Below are 22,334 nucleotides of genomic sequence, written 5' to 3'. Positions count from 1 at the left end.
AGACCTGACCTACATGTATGCCGGTATTTACTGTAGCCTGGCATGGTCAGGGCTGCTTCTTGCCTTACTTCTTGTGCTTACCTGCAGGGACTGCATCCCAATGAAGGAGTTTCCCAAACTCCTCCATCAAGTCTTCTCTCAGTGGCAGTTCTTGCACACATGAGTGGGTCATTGGCCAAGGCTGACTTTGTCCATTTCCTGTTCTGATAAGAACAGTGGTCTTGTTCTACTGGCCACACCCATTCTGGTTCTTCTTGTTGGGTGTTGCAGCTCAGCAATACCTGGGCTGCGCTCAGACACAGCTTTCATATTGTTCAGTGGGAGTTTTTTTAGACCTGTTCTGGCCTGTTCTACACCCAGCCTGGCTCTCACAAGTACTCTTGGGGCTGGAGTCAAGCCCAATTTGTTGCTCCACAGTCCCAGTGCACTCCTGCGCCGGTGCAGTCTGTAGCCATATACAGCCACACCTGCTGACCTCAATCCTACTCTCATTATTATTTGTAAGTGTTAAGATGTGGACTTTCCAAGTGCCCACCCTTCTCTTCTTGAAGTAGATCTTATTGTTGCTTTCTCTTTGAGACCCAGATGAAATATTTTATATTAATCATGCTGTATTGTAACTATATTGAGGCCAGAGACTCTATTTAGGCCATCTTAATATTGTAGAACATTATAATAATTTTTAGAATCAGTTATTATATACGTTTTGAATGAAGCAAGTTTGTTTATGCTGTCTGTTCTCTGCATGTGCTCGATGAATTCCATCTAGTGGCTTTACTGTGCCTGGTGCTTGGAGGGATAGATTGGAATCTGCATGGTCTTCTCACTGTCTTCCTCTGTTTTCTGTTTACATGTCATCTCATCGTCAGCAAGGTCTTTGACAGCCTGAAATAAATCCCTCAACCTTCTGACTCTCTAACAAGGATTAGCAGGCAAATTCTGGACATAATACCCACTTGCTAAGCAAATGCATAGTAGATGTTGAGTAAATGACAAAACCTAGTATCACCAGTGATGAAAAAATAGGTATGTTTTTGATAAAACTGTTTAAGGTAAGTCATTAGTGACCAAGATTGATGGACGTTTGTGTTCCCTTTATTTTGTGATTACTGGTATTTTAACATTTGTGGCTAATTTTTTGTGGCGTGTGTGTTTGCATTTCTTTTGGATGTATATAAAACCAGAAATGAAGTCATTGGGTCACGTGATGGCTTTATGTTTAATTTTTAAGTAACTGGCAAACTCTTATACAAAATGATTGCATAATTTTATATTTCTATCAAAAACATGAGTAGAATAGTGCCAGCTGCACTGTGTACTCATTAACTTTTCTGCTTTTTAATAAGGGCATCTTAATGGAAAAAAGAATTCATGGTAAAGATTTGAAGGGGCTGCGGCTGTAACATGGTTGTGTATGCTTCCTCCTGGTGTGCCTGCATCCAGTATACCTGGGGTTTGAGTCCTGGATGTTCCGCTTCTGATCTAGCCTATACTGATATGCCTCGGTAAACTGGGGAAATGGCCCCTGGGCCCCTGCACTCACCTGGGACTCACTTGGGAGACCTGGGTAAAGTGCCAGGCTCTGGCTTTAGACTGGCCAAGCTCACACCATTATTGCCACGTTAGGGGGTGAACCAGCAGATGGTAGATAACTCTCTCAGTCTCTCCTTTTCTCTGTACAAATCTGCCTTTCATATAAAAAGAGTTAGCTCTTTAAAAAAAGTAGTTCAAAGAATATGTCATTTAATGTGCATATTTGTTGTAAGTTTATACAAGCCATCGTATTATTGTTACAACTTCTGTGATGTTAGATCATTAGTATTACTCTCAGAAAAAAGAAAGAAATTGTACTTTCTATAGATTGTTCTCCAGAAATCTAATTATGGGTTAGTGTTTGTTTTTAAAATATTTAAATGCTAAGCATAACTACTCAGAAAACACTTTTATTATCTATGCCAGCTTAATTTTTAAGGCAGTGAAATGGAAGACTGTCATTTCAGTAAGCAACTTATTTTCATTTATGAGAATGGAATATTTTTACTGTTCTAATTGATTTTTGAAGATAGTTTTACAACACAATAATGTGCATTTCTGTGAGCCCTACATTTGCTTTAGGATGGGGGAACCAGGAATGAGAGTGATTCGCTCAGAAGGTATGAGTTGTAACTGAACTGATATTTGACAAATTGATCAGGAGGAGGGTCAGTTAGTAAAAGGTCACTCTTGTGATACTGAACTCATTACAGAGGACCAGATTTTAAAAGTCATTTTATGTGTATATTTAATGTCTGCAACAGGGTCCTGTGTGTTGCAAACTCAGCATGTTTTGACTGTATTTTTTGGTAAATTTGCCTGGATATTTTTTCTAGAAAACTTGAGTCTGTAATTTAGTGGTAAAATGTTGGTTATCAAATCAATATTATTATGTGGCTTTTAGTGTCACAAGAATTCCCTTTTGGAAACACATAAAAAGTCATTTTTTTTTCTCACTATAAACTTTATCTGTCAGTTTTCTAGAAGGTCAGAGTGCTAATGTTGGAGGTGATCTGCTCTGAGCCAGAGAGCCACTGAAGTGGTAATAAACTTAAAAAATGCTGCATGGTGCATTCCTAGGATTAGGATTTGTTTATCCTGCTAACTTTATGAATTTTTTTAAATTATGGAGAATTATATATTGTTAGATGTATTTTTAGTACACCTGTAAACAGAGCTTAGTTTCATTATAATGTATGCATTTGTGTATTTCATACTTTTGATAATTTATAATTTCTAGAGGTTACTTCTCAATTGTTTGTGTACTTTTGGGAGGGAGTGCTGTTTTCTTTCTGGAATTGTAAGTTAGGTTTCTCAGAATAGATGGTTTTCCAAATGAAATACAGTGAAATCATTGCATTGAAAGACAGTTCCAGGAGCCAAATTCTTTCTTTCAAGATGCTTTGAAAAATGAAACATATTGTTTTGTTTGTAATAATTACTGGAGTTTGGAAGTCCATTGAAAATTATTTCTCTGCGAAGGCCAGGTTGCCATTGGATAATAGTTATTGAATATCCATCCACATATTGAGTGTGTATAAATATAGGAGACATGTAAGTGGTTATGAGAGACAATCTGTGAAAATTACCAGTCTCTCAGTTGAATATCTAGTCAGTCCCTTTCTAATTTTAACATATGTAACACATATGGATGATTATGCAATAACATTTCTCTGCTTTTTTAATACAAGAAAATTCAGAAATTAAGTGTGAAACTCGAAGTTATTTTCAATTTTTCCACCTTAATTAAATATTTCCCATATTTCAAGACCCATAGCTAATTATCTAAAGCGTAAATTAATTATGACATTTTACATGAACTTTAAAACTTTTAGTTTGTGCTATACTTCCTCATGTTCCAAATCAAAATTGCAAGTACCAAAATAGTGTTTTAGTTTCTAACACTGTCAAAGTACAGGTTCAGATCTCTTATGTATAAATAAAGATCTGTTTACAAATACTGAATAATTCAAGTCCGTTTTCAAATTAATTGGGAATCACTTTTATTTCATGCATTAGACAAGCAGTTTTCGCAAAACCAAATTATAGCATTTGCGAATTGCTATAGCACTGTTCGTTTTAACCCTTGCTGATTAGTTTTGTAATAAGGTTCTTTATGGCAGCAATAGCTGTAATGATTTGAAAACCGCTTGCAAGCTCCTGGAGGGGAGGAAGCCTTCAATAATTGGGATGTAGTTTGTTATTTCAAATAATATGGCACTCTTTCCTAAATTAAGAAAAAACTTGTAGTTTCTTTTAATTGAAGCTGAGACCTATTCAATGAAGATAAGTTGAAGTATAAAATGAAGTGCAGAGAGGAAACATACTCGTTTGTAACCCCCATTTATGGGTACATGTGCCCAAGTGCTCACTCTTTCTTCCCTCTCCACTGTTACATAATCATTTAGTTATAATTTTTCATATACTCACTGCATGCAAAGGTGTAAACATTTTCCCATGCTAATAAATGTTATTCATTTATTTATTTTTGTCCATCAAGCATTTACTTTTGAGGTCTGTTTTTGGTGGATATTTCGATTGTTTTCAATTTGGAACAAGACCTTCCTTAGAGAGAGGGTTGGTAATTTCAGTGGTAACTCATTTTAAGTGGTTGAAACTGAACATATCCTTGTGTTTTATGTTATGTTCAAATGTGATAGGATATTTCAGTGTGTCATAACAAAAGGTAACCTTATATATTCGTGGTAGGTGGCTATATGCTTTCTTAGGAATTGATAAAGTTCCTTTTAATTCATAAGCTATTTTTGTCTGCTTGGTGGCCGCCTGAAATTCCTGCATCCCATTATTTCCTTGTAACATACAAGTACTCCAGGGAGAGGTAATGGTTTGTACCCAAGAAACATTTAGTCTGGAAAAATGTGAAGGCATTTCTCTGATATTTAATCATTGAAAGTGAAATTTAGCAAAGAGATTATAAAAAGGGCACTAGAGCACTGAGTAAAAGGAAAAGGATAATAAAATACTTCAATTCTTCTGAGATCAGTTATTATAGAAAACATGATAATATATAAATCTGATCCTAGGAGTTTGTTATAAACTTTCTAAAATGATCTAAGATATTTGTTAATTGTGAATGCTAATTAATCTAGTTGAGAGACTTAACATGGTGTGTATATATATGTAGAATTAGGAATTAATTAGCTCTTAGGCAATCTTTCTTTGAACATATCGTTTACAGAATGTGACATTTCCTTCTGAAGCAGTGTTGAGGATGCAGGGTGTAAATTTGGGTAGTTTGTGAAGAATACTCTTTGTTGTAGGGCCTCTGCCTCATTAAACAAAATGTTTGTATCAATGGAATATCTCCTTGAAAAAGTTGCTGATAAAGAGATAATAGTGACAGACAAGGTCACTGGGGGAGATAAAAGTCATAGTGGTTGCTCCAGTCAGAAACCTGTGAGCTGTTACTGTTCGTGTGAGATGATATGTACAGGTTTACACTTCTACAGACAGTTCAGAGAATTAATCTAGAAATTATATATAGTTGTCTATGCATACATTTTGTCTATCTAATAGTTTTTTACTCCAAATATCTTCAGGATTTAAAAGTCTCAGTCTATTCTTAACATACCATTTTTCTTATAATAGTGAATGGCTAATATCTTGTGATATTTAAAAATAGTGATATAGGTCTCATTACCACTTCTATTAGTCCCAGATTTGCTCACCACTGGTCTCAACTGGGTTTCCATGCTTTAATAATTTAGCATTAAAATTTTATAGACTCCTTTCTTTTTAACATTTTGGTGTTGGCTTGTTAAGCCATCAGCAAATGTTTTAGACTGTTGTGAAATTAGATTATTAAAATATACATAGTAACTAGAATAAGAATGGCTCCCATAAAGAGAAAAAAGTAATTCTGCTTCTAATTTATTTATATATTTATGTGGAATCTTAGAGATGAGGGAAACATGATGAAATATTTTGATGGATAGAGCTTTAAAACATGGTTGTATTGATCGAGATTGTAAGCACAGCTTCTAATACTAATTTCAGTTCAGACTTCCTAAGATCATTTTGAAAATCTGTTACTGTGTGGTGGTTTCCACTGAAACAAAATGAATATTAATGTCACAAATGTGTCAAAGATTGATACATTTAATGATATCTTTTTCTATATCTTCAGTTCTATATGAAAATTCCTTTGCCTCTCATGTGCCTGCCTGACAGTCATTTGTTCCTGAGCTGTTAAGAGTTGGCGTTTTTGTAAGTTGCTTTCCCTTTCCAATAAGATTGAGTAGTGAGATTATGTCTTTTTCATTTTTCATTGGAAGTGAGTAAGTCCAGAACTTTATACTTGGTGACATTTATTTCAACCCGTCAAGAGAATGCCACCCATATTTGCTTGGGCTGCTGCACTTCAAGTAGGACAAGGAGAACGTTTGTGTATGAGAGAAACACAGCTATTTCTGCTTCAGACTTAACCGAAAATGTGATAGTGCCTCCCACTTGGAGAGGGAACTCTTTCTTAACAACTTTTTACTTAGTTAATATGGATTTAACTCTTAAAAGGTGTTTGAGTGAGACTGACACCAGAATGGTTGAAAATCTGATAGTCATTTCATTCTAAACTCATTGACATGTATATTTATAATTGAACCTCCACACACAGTCTCAGTTAAATTTGGCATTGAAGCCGGTGTAGGTTGGCAAGAAAATGCTTTTGTCAGTAGCAAAACAAACAAAAAACAACCCCCCAAAGCCCCAAGACAATGTCTAGTGACTAAAGCAGTTGACTCCTTCCAGATTGTAGACTTGACTGCCCATATTTTTTTGAAGTTCAATCAAGATGTGGAGGATAGTTCTAATCCCTCTGTAAAGCTACTGGCTGAATTGTTTTTTGTAGGCCAAGATATGACATTTTGACTACAGGAAATGCCACCTGTTTGCTAGAGTCTGTACATCATATTCTGTGAACATAATTACTTCTTACTACCACTAATTACTATTTGTCTGTAGATTCTAATTACAAAGGTTTTGGATGAATGAGACATTGTCAGTGCCATTGCTAAAAGATCTTATGGTTCATTGACTCATCACACATTTATTGAATTCTTTGCTGAGTTGAGGCGATACAGAGATAAGTGGGAGACTTATTCAGTGTTCCTATGGAACTTAATAGTCAGAGAAGATTATTGACATTAAAAATCACTTGGAAAATATATCTTCCATGTGTTAAAGAACTACTATAGATGTTTTTTCAAAAGGATGCCCAAGCTTTGTCTGATGGTTACAGTACTAAGTTATGAACCAGATTGAACATAGATAGCTTCTTGAACATGAGTGGCCTCTACATTTAGTTGCTACTACAAACCTTTGTAGCATATGAACCTTTAGTATTGTTTTCTTCCAATCATAACCCTTTAAACCTGCTATCATATCAAAACACACATTTATCTGATGATTATGAAGGAGTTTAGGAAGAAAAACAAGAACAAAAATCAGTATTTCTGCCCTCGTTAAGTGCATGTCAGTTTTATGTGAGTTTCACTGCTGATGCCCTAGATTTAAAAGCCATTGAGAAGAGCTATTAAATATTACATGTGATTAATATATTTATTATTTTATAGTGAAATTTATGTTCCACATGCATGTAAAACATATGCCACAATATACATCATTTATATATTACTATGTGTCAAACATTTATATTTAATCGTAACTAGAAAATGGAGGATTATTTTACTTACGCTATATTATGTGCCTGCAGTGAGATGTAATTGGATGAGACATGAATATGGGATCCCAAGAACTAGGTTTCAGTCTTTGCTACCACTTTCTCTTCAATGCTGATACTCTTTATTTCTTTTGCTGTGAAAGAAAGGTAGTTGAATAATGGTGTCAGCATCTTCCAGCTATAATCCTGGGACATGCCTTGCCTCTCTGCTTGGGTATCCGTAGTTGTGTGTGTCAAATATTTCCACTGAACTGGTTTAAAGCCCATTTCAAGGAGATGGAAGATGTTGGAGAAATGCCATCTTGAGAAAGCAAATGCATTATTCATCTTATCAAACTTTTATAAAATGAATAATTGTTGGCAGAAAGTATTTAAAAATGCCTTTTTTCTTCCTCGTGAAATAAGATCCTAATTACTAAATGTGGAATGGGATCTCCAGATTGATGGTGAGGGAATTGGCTTCTCATCCTACTTCTGCTTTCTAGAATTAAGCTAGGATGCTAACAGATCAAACAGAATAAAAACTGCAGGTGATTTTCAAAATTCATGGATCTCACACATATCCTCTTAGGCTATGAAAATTTTTTGCCTAGAATTCAAGTGCTTATGCTGTTTCATTTATTTCTTCAATTGTTACTCCTATTGTGTAAGTAGGTTAAAATGAACAGACATCTTGAAGTTTCTGTTTCCCATAAGTTCTGATTTCTGTGGTAGTATGCAAAAAAATCAATATTTGACAAGAGAACATAATGAAATATGTTTATATATATACTTGCACCTGCTGCTTGATTTAGTTTAGACCAAGAACATTGGGAAATCATTAACAAGTAGAGTGCTACCTGACACTTTTTTTTTAAAACCCAGAATCTGGGTAAAGTGAAAGCAGTGTTACCGTAAAGTCAGAAGAAGTTGACTTCCTGTATAAAAACCTAGTGACATTCACTGTGCGTTGGGATCTCCCTAAGGAAAATTATGTCATGGTCTCCATCCTGCAGATTTTCATAGCCTAAAACAAAAGTAGGACTTAGAAATAAAGTGCAACAGATGTAACAGTACTGTTTAGAGAGGAAAGAAGTCATGTTTAAGAGCAGTTCAGTGGAAGACTTCATAGAAGTGGTGATTCATGGACAGAAATTTTAACAGAAGTTCCTCAAGTGGACACAAAGGGAAGGATGATGAGAGAGATAAAGACATAAAGTCAGATGAGTATAAAAACAGCTCTGTTGAGTGTAGGTTCTTGGCATTGCTATGGTGCAAATTTTGGAGTGGGGCAAGAGAGTTTTAAGTGGAAGGGCAAATGTGATTGCAGTGAAGATGGAAGGTGCCAGAACATGAGTCTTCACCTGTCATGTGGAGGAACTTGAATTATATCCTTCAGTCATGGAGACATTGAAGGTTTTGAATATGTCACTTTATGATCAGATTTTGTAAAGATTGCTTGCAGCTGTCTTGGGGAGGATGATTTGGGTGGAGCAAAATTGTACCTAGCACGGAGATACATGTAAAAGTGTTATGCAATGGTTTAAACAAGCGGTGGGGTGATTTTTTAATATGAAATTTTCTTCTTGATTCCTAGATAGGCTGCCATATTTAACAGTTTCAACAGTTGAAATATTTTAGTATTTGGTAGAATGAATTCTTTGATACTTTTATAGTTTGAATTTCGAAAGTAAAAGCAATGTAAAGTTGAAATAGGGTTATTTTGTCAGTGAAATTAAACCAGCTACCTTATCACAAACATGTTAAATTCTGCTATTTAAGTAGAATATAGATTTAAAACTGTAAAATAACAAAGATTAATAGTCATCTGTGGAAATTATGTATATCTGAGTATAAATAAATGATATTGTAACGCCTGTTACATGGCAAATACTGTTGAATTTACATTTGGTATTTGATTGTTATAGCCAAGACTTTTTTTTTTTAATTTCACTTCATGGAATAAGTGATTGATAGACATTTTAAAAATTTACTTTTTTAATTTATTCATCTGGGGGACAGAAACAGAACTTTCTTCCACTGGTTTACTTTCCAAATGCCTACAAAGGCAGAAGGTGGGCAGCCAAAGCTGGGAGCTGGGAACTCGTTCTGGATCTTGCATATGGCTGTTAGGGACTCAGTTACATGAACTATCATTTGCTGTTTCCAGGGTGCGCATTAGGGATTTTGAATACAGACTCAAACTAAGGGATAAATTTGGGATGCTGGTGAACCAACTGATAGCTTAAGCGTTAGGCCACAGGCCTGCCTCCAGTGACTGATTATTTTAAGCAGAAGTGAAATCCTAACTTGAGAAAGACTGAAAATATTTGTCAGGGAGAAAAAAAAAATCCAGCAATTATATATACCTAGAAGATTGTAAGTTTGTGGAAGCATGCATTTAAAAATATCATGCCGACTCATATAATTGGGAAAGTACATTTTTAAAAAAGCTTTAAGTTATTACCCAAACAGTATGATGGTTAAATCTTACCAAACTGAGGTTTTGATGTATAAATCCTCAGTTTTTAATCACAATGATGGAAAACAAAGGTCAGAATTGAATGAATTAGAACCTTCATAATATGGCAAAGGTATAAAATATTACATTGCTGAACCAGTTTCAATTTGAACCTAAGATTTGTAAAATATAAGTATGTAGAGGAACAAAATATTTATTATCATAAATGTCAGGTTTTTTTCTTCTATAACCAAATGATGGAAAAATGGTCAGTTTCCAGTAGGCATTATCTGCTGTTTACACCAATGTTTAAGAAATAGAATCAATCCTTACTATTGGTTAAACTTTTGTTTAATGGAAAAAACTGTCCATAGAATGAATTTTTAAGAATGTAAGGTTGTTACTCTGTGTTTAATAACTAGATTTCACTCTCGTATTTCAGTTCTCAGAGATTGTGTTGAGGTTATAGGGGTTAGAGTGAATTGTTATGCCCAATTTTCATAGAAGGATTAGAAAAAATAACCTCAGAGCAGGATTTCTCTCTCCTCTCTTTTTTCTCCTAGAATACTAAAATGTATTACTTAACTTTGATAATTTTTCTTGAGGCAAAAATTAGATTTAAAAAAAATCATGTTCACACTTATTAGGTTCTGTTAGGGGGATCACTTGTGACATGTTAAAAAGCAGAAATTTTTTATGCCTTTTTTCTACTATTTAATGAAATTTCAAGTATATTTTAGCAACTGGGGTTTCCCTGATGAATCATTAAAGTCAGTGAGTGGGCTGGAAGGTAATACTGACTTTCCTCAGCGTTGTCCTATTTTACTCTGTTGGCTTGATGCTTGCTTTTCATCCAGAAGCTGAGAGTGTGGAGTTAGTGGGTGGAGGTGTAGAAGCGGAGGGGTGGAGCGGGTCACTGAGAGATGCTAGGTCCACTTCTGATGACCTATAGGGAAAGCCTACTCATATTTTACTGTCTCCTATTGAAACCATTTAGTGTTTAAACTCACTTTTTTTTTTTTGCTACTTTAAACTCATGTTTCCTAATATTGTACATACATAAATAGAAAGAGTGCTTTCAGCAGTTGATTGAAGGTTTAAGGCATCAAACCGGTTGAGGATTAGCCTGTGGAATCAATTTCTCACGTGTGTGGGATTAAAACCGTTGAGACTGTCATCACTGAAACTATGCCTTCCTACAACAAATAGCAGTAAGGTGTCTGGAATATATTAACACAAAAGTTCCTCTGATGTAAAGTTATTATTGAGTAATTAATTGGAAAATTATTTGCATGTTGTAAAGGAACTGAGTTGACATCCTACGTGAGGGTTTATTACGGGTTTCTGATGTGACTTAGGTTTATTTTTTGAAAAGTTAATATGATATGTTTATACTTAGTACATCCTTTTCAGCAAATCGATGATATATTACCTATTCCTCTTTACTATTAAAGCAAGAGTTTCAACTGCCCCAGCAGTTCCAACTGCTGGAGGAAGTAGACAAAAATGTAGTTCACCTTGAAAATGATTATGGCTCAAGGGATAAAGAAATTGGGACAGGCCTAAAATAAATTCAGGTAGAATAACAACGTTTTAATAAAAATTTAAAAATATTCAGAACATTGGTTTCAGGCTACTTTTGTTCTCTGATGTCTTCTCCATGCATTTGTGGTTTTTAATTGAGATACCACTAATGACACCTTTTCATATTGATCAAAAGGTTTATGTAAAATACTGTTTATGATTTCTCACTCTGTATCACCCCTTTAATTACAAATATACATTTTTGGTAAGACAGTTAATTCATAAATAGATCATCTTGTTCGTTGGACGTCTTAACTAATCCTTGAAATGGTATAAAATGCCAGTTTTGTAGCCATCAGTTGAACTCATTTTATATTGCCAAATTGAATGTTTAGCATTTAACCCATGTATCATTAAATCACAGTATTGATAATGAATTAAACTTTCATATAGCTTTAATTGTACAGTATATTTCCATTCATCTGGTGTCACTGGGGGCTAAAACATGCTGAAGAAGTGATTTTTTATAACTGATGCTCCCTTGCTTAAGCAGAAACTAAAAATTGACTTTAAAAAGTCTGAAACATTTTACATGGTAGCAATATCTTTGCCATGCATTCTTATTTCTGTCATTTAAGAGTATTAGAATTGCCATGCAGAATGGTTTTCTGATTGGCATTTGTTTTCATTTGTTATGAGTTCTTGTTTATTTCCTTCTCTTAAAGTGCCACACCCCGATTCTGATGTGCTTACTTTGTTTCAGGGCCCACGGTCAGTTGTAGATGGTACCTCTGTACCACAACCAACAAAACTTCGAAACTTTCACAGATTTCTGAACCAAGGAAGCCATTTGGCTCTGTGTTGGTCCACCACCACCATTTGGCTGACATCTGGCTGTAACTTCCTGCCATCAGTGAGACCCTGTTCCTGCTTGGCATTGGCACTTTTCATGTTGAGGCCCTGTTCCCAAGCTCACACAACTTATTAGCCATTGCCAGGGATGCAGAAATGTTTGTGTTCACCCTGCATGCTGACACTAGCTGGGGCAGCAGGGTGACCGATTGCAGTCTCCTTGGAGTATTGCTAGCATGGACAAATAGTGTGCTCCCTTTATGTAGACAGTGAAGTGGCTTGTTTTTCAAACTCAGGCTTATTTGTTTCAAGCAGTGTTTTCTAAAACCAAACTCATGCACAGCAGAAGTATGAGCTGTTCTTTAATGTGCTGTGAGGACATTTGGTTTGAATCTTATATTTAGAAATCAGCTTTTCTTTGCGTCTAATGGGAATCATCTTTCTTCCAGGTTGTGCTTCAAGAAGACTGTAGGGAAGAACATATTTTCTTCTTGTGGCAAGAGCTGCAATAGAAGTGGGGAAAGGCCAGGATATGTCTGTCTCCACAAAACAGGCAGAACAAATTTCCATGAATCAAAGCCACTAAGTATAGCTGTCAGAGATGGTAGGACATAGTTACTCTCCCTAGAAAAATACCCCAAATGCAGGCACACCCATTGGCCACTAGAAAAATGCTCAAGAAAACGCTAGTTCAAGCCTGTGCATTTCATTCTAAGCTATTAAAGGGGTGGAAATCTACTACAGCTATAATCTTTTTTTCCCTTTTCTATTTTTTGACCTCCCACATGCTTTATGTGCAGTTCTACTTACCGAGTGTCTTGAACCTACAGCAGCACCTACATGTGTTCTCTGCACAGGGGCTGAAATTTGCAAATAACTCATGCCTCAGACCCCTAAGAAGCTTTTGTACAATGTATGTCCTTAAAACAGTTCACGGAAAAGGGAAGAATAATGACTATCAAAACAATTTTTGCCTTAATATTGATATTATTTTCTTTGAGGTTATATGAATAAGATATTCTTTAGAGTAGATTATATTGCATTTTACCACTTGGGAGAAACATCTTAGGTCATTTTTAGAAAACATTTTTTGAAACAAGTCTTTTAAGTATATGCAGAACAGATACACCTTATGAACAGGTCAAGGAATAGATCAAGAATATAGTCTGTGGGGCGATCTAGTAAGTGACTTGATAATGAACTTTTTGTGTTTTGCCTTTCTGGGAAGCTTTTGATCTAATTTTTAAATTTTCCTATTATTGTTCTTTGAAATAGTTCATGGGAGTTTGCAGCATTTGAAGGATTAATGGCTTCCACTTGTTGAATTTGGAGGGTGAATTTGGAGTGTTCACTGAACACTGAATTATTAGAACAGAAGTCTCCAGTGGGCCTGAAAAATTGAGCTCTGCATGGCTCAATCTTGCAGCTTACCTCTGCACCCAAAAGATTTGCAGGGATCTTCATGTCTTATTTGAATAGTGTAAGCTGCTGCTAAGGAATGGGTCGTTACCATGGCAGTGTGGGCTTCTACATACGCTTCTGGTTCTACTCTCTGGTGGAAAGGGGACCGTGATTGAAAATTCCTGAAAAATTCATAGATTGTCTAATTTTGCTGAGAAGAGAGAGGCTAAACGGCTTATTTCTGTTTGCAAGCTACTATGCTTCACATGTATTATCTAATTTGATCCTTAGAATACACTAATAGATTGGTTTTGTTGTCTAATTTGGACTGATGTTGAATTATACAAAGTAAGATAACTTGTCCAAGATCCAAAAGAAAGAAGTCACAAAGCTGAGGTTCAAACTTGTATTTCTATATTGAACACTGCTTTTTACATGTAAGTGAAATATGTTTATTCATATATATCTTTCTTCCCAGAAGCTTATTGTAATATTCATATGCCAAGAAAGTAGTTATTTCAGTTCAGTCATTTCTTTGAAATGCAGCTTAAATAAGGGAATTATTTTGACTCAGCAAGGTGAAATTCAGTTTTATTAGTAGAAAGCATCATCGAATCATTGGGAATACTAATTTTATGGAGCAATATTATTAAGAAAGGCAATATGCTATTTAATGAGTGGTATTTATTTAAGTCATAAAGGAAAATTCAAACATCTGGAATATTTTTAAAGCAGTATAGCATTTATGTACAGGATGATGTTTCTCCCTTATGTCTTACAGGAAATGGCATATAATTTGAAATGTGTATAAAGGTTTTTATATTCATACATATATTTTCATTTCACTAAGCACATTAACAGAAATCATATTATTAAAATGAAAAATTGCTTGATATTCCGCTCTCTGTGATGAAATTTTACCATGTCCTTTTTTTTTTTTTTAAAGATTTATTTATTTTTGTTGGAAAGGTGGATATACAGAGAAGAGGAGAGACAGAGAGGAAGACCTTCGGTCCAATGGTTCACTCCCTAAGCGGCCGCAATGGCTGGAGCTGAGCCGATCTGAAGCCAGGAGCCAGGAGCTCTTCTGGGTCTCCTATGAGGGAGCAGGGTCCCAAGGCTTTGGGCCATCCTTGACTGCTTTCCCAGGCTGCAGGCAGGGAGCTGGATGGGAAGCAGGGCCGCTGGGATTAGAACCGGCACGCATATGGGATCCTGGCGCGTGCAAGGCGAGGACTTTGACCACTAGGCTATCATGCTGGGTCCATACCATGTCTTTAATAATCTCAATATTCCTAATTTATCCTTCCTTCGGTGTTTCTAGTATTAAAAAAAGGAATGGAGAATGGTGGAAAGCTCGTGCATTCACAGACTTTCAAGTTTACCCGACTTAACGATGTTTCTTTGGGAATATGTTGTAGATAATGGAGAGTAAGTGATGAACCGTGCACAATGTATTGAGAAATTGCATCCTAAAGTTCCTAACACTAAACATTAGATTCGAAATTTGCACCTGAATGTGTTTTCTTTTAAAAATGGCTTCATCAGGGCAGGCAGTTGTGCTGCTTGGCATGTCTTCACGTCATGCTGGAGTGCCTCTCTGCTTCTTGTCCAACTATCTGCTGATGTGCATTACAAGCAGCAGGTGATGACGCAAGCACTTGTGTTCCTGTGAGAAACCCTTGTGGAATTCTGGCTTTAACCTGGCTGAAGATCATTCAAGCAACTGAAGGTGAACTGTTAGAGGGACCAGCTTCCTTTTTGTTTCTCTGACTCTCCTCCATGTGTCTGTTCTTTTGCCTTCGAAAGATTTTTTTTTTTTTAATGAATGAGTTACCAACATCTTTCTGGAAAAATGAGCTGAGAAGATTCTTTATGAATGAGGAGTATTTATGTGTAAGTCTCTGTGAGGAGGTGAATTCAGTGTCTCTGTAAGAGTGGAATTCTAAGTCTGCCGAGTCCTTACGTTCCGAGTCAGGCTCATTTGGTGACTGGTCAGGAAGGGCCTGATCATAGCAGGTGTTTTAAGCTTTCTGTGATGAGAAGAAAAACTGGTCGTGGTGAAAGTGGTCTTAGTTCATTAGGAAAACAGAAGCCAGAAAAATAGACACTTCAATTCTTATTAACAGAAAGTATTTAAAATGTTGATTATAAAATATAAACTTCAAGACCTTACGCATTGTAAGCGTTTTTTTTTTTTTACAAAAGTCTAGTAAATAATATGCTAAATTATTTATATTCTCATTTACTACATTTTATGTATATGTACATATATTTGATAAAATGTATGTTTTTGTTTATGCTTGTTATCTAGACTGAAGATTTGAATTTGCCAATGAGTGTTCTTATCATCGAGGCATTCTATGGAGGCTCCCACAAACAGCTGGTAGACCTGCTGCTAGAAGAGTTACAAGACTGTGTCCTCTATACCCTTCCTGCCAAGAAATGGCATTGGAGAGCAAGGACATCAGCTTTATACTTCTCTCAGAATGTTCCCATCAGTGAACATTACAGGTAAGTAATGCTCCTATTATAATCTGGTCACCTCTCAGTTGGTTTCATTGACGGTTTCCTCAGCTAAGGAGCTGATGGTTGACTGCGGCAAACTGAAGGACACCTTGCAAGTGAGTCAACTTTGACTTGCTCTTGCGGATGATTGTGGGGATGTAGACTTAAGTTCTGAATTCTGATTTGTTAGTAGGTGCACATTAGGGTGGATTGTTTGAACGTACCTTATGGAATACACTATAAAGATGAAGGCGATATACTGGTTAGAATGGAGTCCTCTTGACCATTTCTTGCCCCTTGTTCTTTGTTCAGGTGCACTCCCATGTATGTGTTGATTGCTAGTGTGAGGCTGTTGAGGGTCGCATGCCTCACTTTGTTATGGGTCTGGAAACCTCTCTGTGTAACTATAGTAGGTTAGACAGGAGTGAGGAGTGACATGCTGATCCTGAAAGTGGTTAGAACGTATATCATTTGAACAAAACTATGTGGCAGAGCTGCGGTGCCCACCTTGTCTCACATAGCCCTATTCACCTGCTGCTTCTAAGTAGACCAACCACAGGAGGAGTTAGCTGCTTGTGATTTAAATGTAGGTTGCTCTTCTAAGTGGTAATTTGGGGGATTCAGAGAAGAACCAATTTTGTGTGTGAAGATCATGCATCATCTTTTGAACTCAAATTGTCAGTTGGGTATTGGTGAACACAGAGGTGACATTGCTTAGGAATGTAAAGGTAATTTATATTTCAATGCATATTGAGAATTTTGAATTTTTCAAATCTAATGTGTATTCTTCATTACATACTTTTAAGATTTTTAAAATTTTCCTTTGAAAGGCAGATTTTACAGAGAGAGAGAGAGGGAGAGTTGGGAGAGAGACAGTCTCCGATCCACTAGTTCACTTTCCAAATCACTGCAGCAACCAGAGCTAAGCTGATCCAAAGCTGGAAGCCAGAAGGTTCATTTGGGTCTCCCACATGGCTGCAATATCCCCAGAGCTTATGCCAGCCTCTTCTGTTTTCCTATGCCATATCCAGAGAGCTGGATAGGAAGTAGAGCAGTCAGGACATGAACCTGTATGGAATGTCTATATGGAATGCGGGCGCCATAGGGTAGAGGATTAGCTTGCTCTTCTACTGCACTAGACCCTCATTACATATTTTAATGTTTTGCATTCTGATATCACCAAATAAATTTTGTTGAACCAATAATAAAGTGAGAAATTTCTGTGAATGTATTGATATAGAAGTTATAAAGGCAATGGCAAAACTATTGCTATGTTAAAATGTGACCGTTTACAGTTGCTTTCATATCTCATATAATAGTGTTTTCGCAGCTCCAATTGTATTAGATTACTTAAGGTTAAGTAATCTGATTGAGTGTACAGCACATTTTCGTTTAACATGATGATTCAGTATAATAAATTTCTATAGTGATTTGAACATTGAAATGAACCATATCTGCTGTGATTATTTTGATTATACTGATTTTCATATTGAGTTATTATATCACAGACATGTGTATGTGGATAGCATGCAAAAAGCACTTCTAAGCATATTGCTTTTACAGCCCATAGAATTCGAGAATAAATGTCATCATGCTCCTGGAAACAGTCTTGTTTAAAAGGTGGATTTCTCATAGACTGTATGTGGAGCGTTGCTGTACAATAGCCTTGACTTCCATTGCCCAACAGTGGCATCCTCCATGGTCGACCATTTAAGCCTTGCAGTTAACCTACTAATGTGATCAGATACTATTCAAAGGCTTAACTTACCACTTGAACTTCACAGTCATAGTTGACCAAAGACAATTTGTCTACTCTGAAAAATAACCTTCTCGAGTACCTTTTGGAAAATTAGCAGGACCCTGAAAACTTAAACCAATTAAAAAGATATGCCTGTGCAATCCTTAGATCAAAGTATCTGAATAACCTTTTGATATAAAACAAAAATATGACCACTTTGGAGATTTATAAGAATTAAAAACATTTTGTTTCCCGGTTGCTTATGCTGTTTGACATTTGTCAAATAAAACCATCAAAATTCCTACAGGTAAAATGAGTAGACACTAGTGCTGCCTACTCTGCTGCCTACTTATGCAGACTATTCTGAGCAAGCAGGGGCATGTCTGACAAGAGAACCTTAAATGTAGGTACAGTTATTATTATTTTAAATTTTTGTATATGAAGCTGTTATTGTTATGAGCTTTTTGTCCAGAAAATATTTTATTAAAATATTAGATGCTACAGCAGAATTAATCAGTTGGATTCTGTTTTATCTGAAACAGCTGAGAGAATACGTCATTATTCACATCGAAGCTATTCAGTTTTATTATAGGTTACAAAAGCTGTGTGAGTTATTTTCCAAATAGTAAGTAACTAGCAGTTATTGAAAACTGCAAAATGTAGAAAAAGATTTCTAGGGGATAAAGCTTGAGAATAGGCTTTAAATTTTTTGTTCTGAAATGTAAGTCATGTGTTTCAGAATCAGTCATTTCAATTTTTAAATAATGTACATTAGAATAGTCACCCCTGGATATTTATTCATATTTTCTTCCTGTATTAAACTGAAGATTCACTGTTATTTAAATTTTTTTCTTTTTTTGCCTCCACATACTTACAGTTACTCTTTTTAAAGATTTATTATTTTTATTGGAAAGGGAGATTTGCAGAGAGAAGGAAAGACAAAGAGAATGATCTTCTTTCCACTGGTTCACTCCCAAAGTGCCTGCAAGGGTTGGAGCTGAGTTGATCCAAAGCCAGGAGCCAGGGACTTCTTTTAGATCTCTCATGTGGGTGCAGGGTCCCAAGGCGTTGGGCCATCCTTGATTACTTCTCCAGGCCACAAGCAGGCAGTTGGAAAAGAAGTGGAGCAGTTGGGATATTAACCCATGTTAACATTATATTTTAAAAATTATCGATCTATCTATCTATCTATCTCTATTTATTTTATTTGGAAGACAGAGTTACAGGGACACAGAAGAAGAGGTAAAGAGATCCTCCATCTTCTGGTTCATTCGCAAGGTGTCTGGGACTGGGTCAAGTTGAATCCAGGAAACCACATTTCCTATGTGGTTGCAGGGGCCTAAGTACTTTGTCCATCATTTGCTGCTTTATTAGGTGCACTTTATCAGGGGGCTGAATTGTAAGTGGTGCAGCATATAATCAAGTAGGACTCTAATTAAGACTCACAGGGGATTTCAGCATTGCAGGTAATGGCTTAACCCAGTATGCCACAATACTGGATCCCATATACTTAAAATCAATTTCTTTCTGCAGTATTTGGGAGGTATTGATGATTGCCCACATAAGAGTAATACTTCTAGGCCTGGTGCTGTCACTTAGTGCCTAAATCCTCACCTTGCATCTACCAGAATCCCATATGAGCACTGGTTCTAATTGTAGTCACCCCGGTTCCCATTCAGCTCCCTGCTTGTGGCCTGGGAAAGCAGTTGAGGATGGCCCAAGGCCTTGGGACTCTGCATCCACGTGGGAGACCCAGAAGAGGCTCCAGGCTCCTGGCTTCGGATTGGCTAAGCTTCGGCTGTTGTAGTCTCTTGGGGAGTGAATGATTAGACAGAAGATCGTCCTTTCTGTCTCTCCTACTGTTTGCATATCTGATTTTACAATAAAAAAAAAATAATAGCAGGTAGGGCCTGGTGCGGTACACTAGTGGCTAAAGTCCTTGCCTTGAATGTGCTGGAATCCCATATGGGTACTGGATCTAATCCCAGCAGCACCACTTCCCATCCAGCTCCCTGTTTGTAGCTTGGGAAAGCAGTTGGGGATGACCCAAAGCTTTGGGATCCTGCACCCACGTGGCAGACCTGGAAAAGGCTCCAGGCTCCTGGCTTCAGATTGGCATAGCTCTGGCCATTGTGGCCACTTGGGGAGTGAATCATTAGACAGAAGATCTTCCTCTCTGTCTCTCCTCCTCTCTGTGTATCTGATTTTGCATTAAAAATAAATAAATCTTTTAAATGTTAATAAAATAAAAAGTAATTCTTGTGAATAGAATCAGAATTTTGGGCGGTGTGGCTAAGTACCTGGCCCCTGGGTGGTTTACTTTGGTAGGACTTTAAAGTCCCATTCTTTTCCAAATATTTTTACTTGACAAACTGATTTGTTTGTTATTCTAATTATAAAAAGAAAAAGCTCTTTCCTTTATTTGACTGAGTTGTAAGTATGAAAGGATGAAGTATGAATTGAAGACAAAATGGCTGCACTGCCATAGATGGGCCAGGGAAAGCTGGCAGGAACTTGGATAAGACTTCTTTAGGTACAACATCGCTGTCTAGGCATCTGAGAAAAAGCATTTGTCTCTAAACATCTGGAAATGCTAACTAATTTTCTTTTAATTCTATAGCTGAGCAAATCTGTGGGTCTTAAATGAAAGAAGATGTTGAAATTAGAATGGTAAAGTTGCTTGAAACCTTGGGTTGTCTGATTTGTCTTAAAAGTGACAGGTTAAATAATTGTTAAATAATAGTGAGAAAGTTGTTAGTTTCCTAAAATGGAATATTGTGGCGCTCTCACATGAAGGAGGAAGTGTTTTGTGTACTCTTAGGTAAGATAAGGCTGTCCAGAAAAAATAAGGTACTCAGTAACCTTAGCTACACATCATCTTTGATATCAGGAAAGGAAAGAAGGAATGAGCTGGTGAAAGAGTATAGTGGAAAAGAACAAAAACAGTTGATGGGGAAAGAGTGTGGCACGAGTTGTCAGTGCCCCAGCACATCCTTGGTTAAGTTACCTGTTCTTGGTGTCTTCAGCCGCATGAAGCAGGCTGGGAGCAGCTCTGCACGGATGATTCTCACCCCTTAGGTGAATTTATTCTGGAATATATACAGGGGAGGAATCACCAACAGACTCTCCAACACATCACATGATTGGAAACGAAAAAGCCTAGTTTCAAATAACTGATAGGCCACAGAAGAAGTTCTAGTGCATAGTAAAAGGAGATCTGAATCGTGATGAAACCATTGTGTATTCCACAGTGGGTTCATCCAGCTTGACAGATGCGCCCTGGGCTTCTTTAATAAATTTATTATTATTATAGTGAGTATTTTTGTTTCAGATGTGTAAGGCCCTTCAAAGCTTGTGGTCCCAGACAGGAATCTGCTTTGTCAATCATTGAAGTAGAACTGGAAAGGAAATGATAACCACAAGCAGAACCAGTAAGTCGAAATTAATGAAATTGAAAGCAAATATATAATGGAGATAAGCTAATAGTTGTTACTTTGAAATAATAAAATAGACAAACTATCAATAGGTTGATTTTTTTAAATTAAAATACATGGGCCCAGCGCAATGGCGCAGTGGTTAAGGTCCTCACCTTGTACGCCCGGGATCCCATATGGGCACCGGTTCTAATCCCGGCAGCTCCATTTCCCATCCAGCTCCCTGCCTGTGGCCCGGGAAAGCAGTCTAGGATGGCCCAAAGCTTTGGGACCTTGCACCCTTGTGGGAGACCCGGAAGAAGTTCCTGGCTCCTGGCTTCGGATCAGCATAGCATCGGCTGTTGTGCTCGCTTGGGGAGTGAATCATCGGATGGAAGATCTTCCTCTCTGTCTCTCCTCTCTGTATATTTGTCTTTCCAATAAAAATAAAATAAATCTTTTTAAAAAAAAGAAAACACACAAGTAAATTTTAGAATAAAAAATGATATCACAGACATAACACAAATCAACAAAAAAAGGGACATTCCTGAATACTTTCTATCCTAATATGTTTCTAAACTTGGACAAAATAGATAAATTTAAAGAACTAACTTATGAAGTTTTAATTCTGAATGGACATATTATTTTTAAAAATTTTATAAATTTTATTTTTAAGTAATGATTGCATGGTTGATCAGAGCAGGAAGGGTTGAGGTATAGGGAAAACTGAATGCTTTCATTGTTTCCAAATTTGCTGTTTAATTTTGTTGATTTTTGGGAAAGAGGCTAGACAAAGGGGGAAACACTCATGACTTCCCACACGTCCCAGTACCCAGGGATGAGGAACCACCACCTCATATCAACCCAGAGTCTCAATGTGTACATATCCTGAGGGTTCTCTCCAAGTGGCTTGGATTGTTCTGAAATGCTGCCTGGATGTATTATTATTAAAAATGGGACCTCATTGGCTAGATTCTGTTCATTTCAGAGATGGATATAAGGACTGTGAGTAAGGATGATTTACTTCCCCTTGTTACCTTACAACTTTCCAAACTTGTGGTTCTTGAGATTGTCTACTGTTATGAGTTTTCCAGATCTTGAAGCTGTGTAACTCCAAGGAATGACCATCATTATCTCTTCAGTGGGCATTTTATTAATGCTTGTGGTAGAGCAAGGAAAACCAATGGTTTGATAGAACTTGAATTGTTAGAAGGTTTAATGAGATAA

At 36.6% G+C, this 22,334-nt stretch overlaps 1 protein-coding gene across 5 annotated transcripts in view; it reads left to right on the top strand.

Moving 5' to 3' along the window:
• Positions 1-509: 509 nt before the first annotated feature.
• Positions 510-22,334, top strand: part of GTDC1 (glycosyltransferase like domain containing 1) — a 275,754-nt gene continuing 253,929 nt past the window's right edge. Inside the window, exons 1-3 of one of the 5 annotated variants that reach the window (XM_040971530.1) lie at positions 12,485-12,561; positions 15,333-15,334; positions 15,763-15,962. In XM_040971530.1, coding sequence (XP_040827464.1) covers positions 15,784-15,962 — 179 coding nt within the window. In that variant the 5' untranslated portion in view covers positions 12,485-12,561; positions 15,333-15,334; positions 15,763-15,783. Of the gene's footprint in view, positions 1,053-12,484; positions 12,562-15,332; positions 15,335-15,762; positions 15,963-22,334 lie in introns of those variants that run through there. The other 4 variants (XM_040971534.1, XM_040971531.1, XM_040971533.1 and 1 more) reach the window with 4 other exon arrangements.

This window comes from Ochotona curzoniae, unplaced genomic scaffold (assembly GCF_017591425.1).
Source record: "Ochotona curzoniae isolate NIBS_2020 unplaced genomic scaffold, NIBS_Ocur_1.0 contig_2210, whole genome shotgun sequence".
In the NCBI taxonomy this organism is placed as follows: domain Eukaryota; kingdom Metazoa; phylum Chordata; class Mammalia; order Lagomorpha; family Ochotonidae; genus Ochotona; species Ochotona curzoniae.
This window is presented reverse-complemented; position numbering and strand designations above follow the sequence as displayed.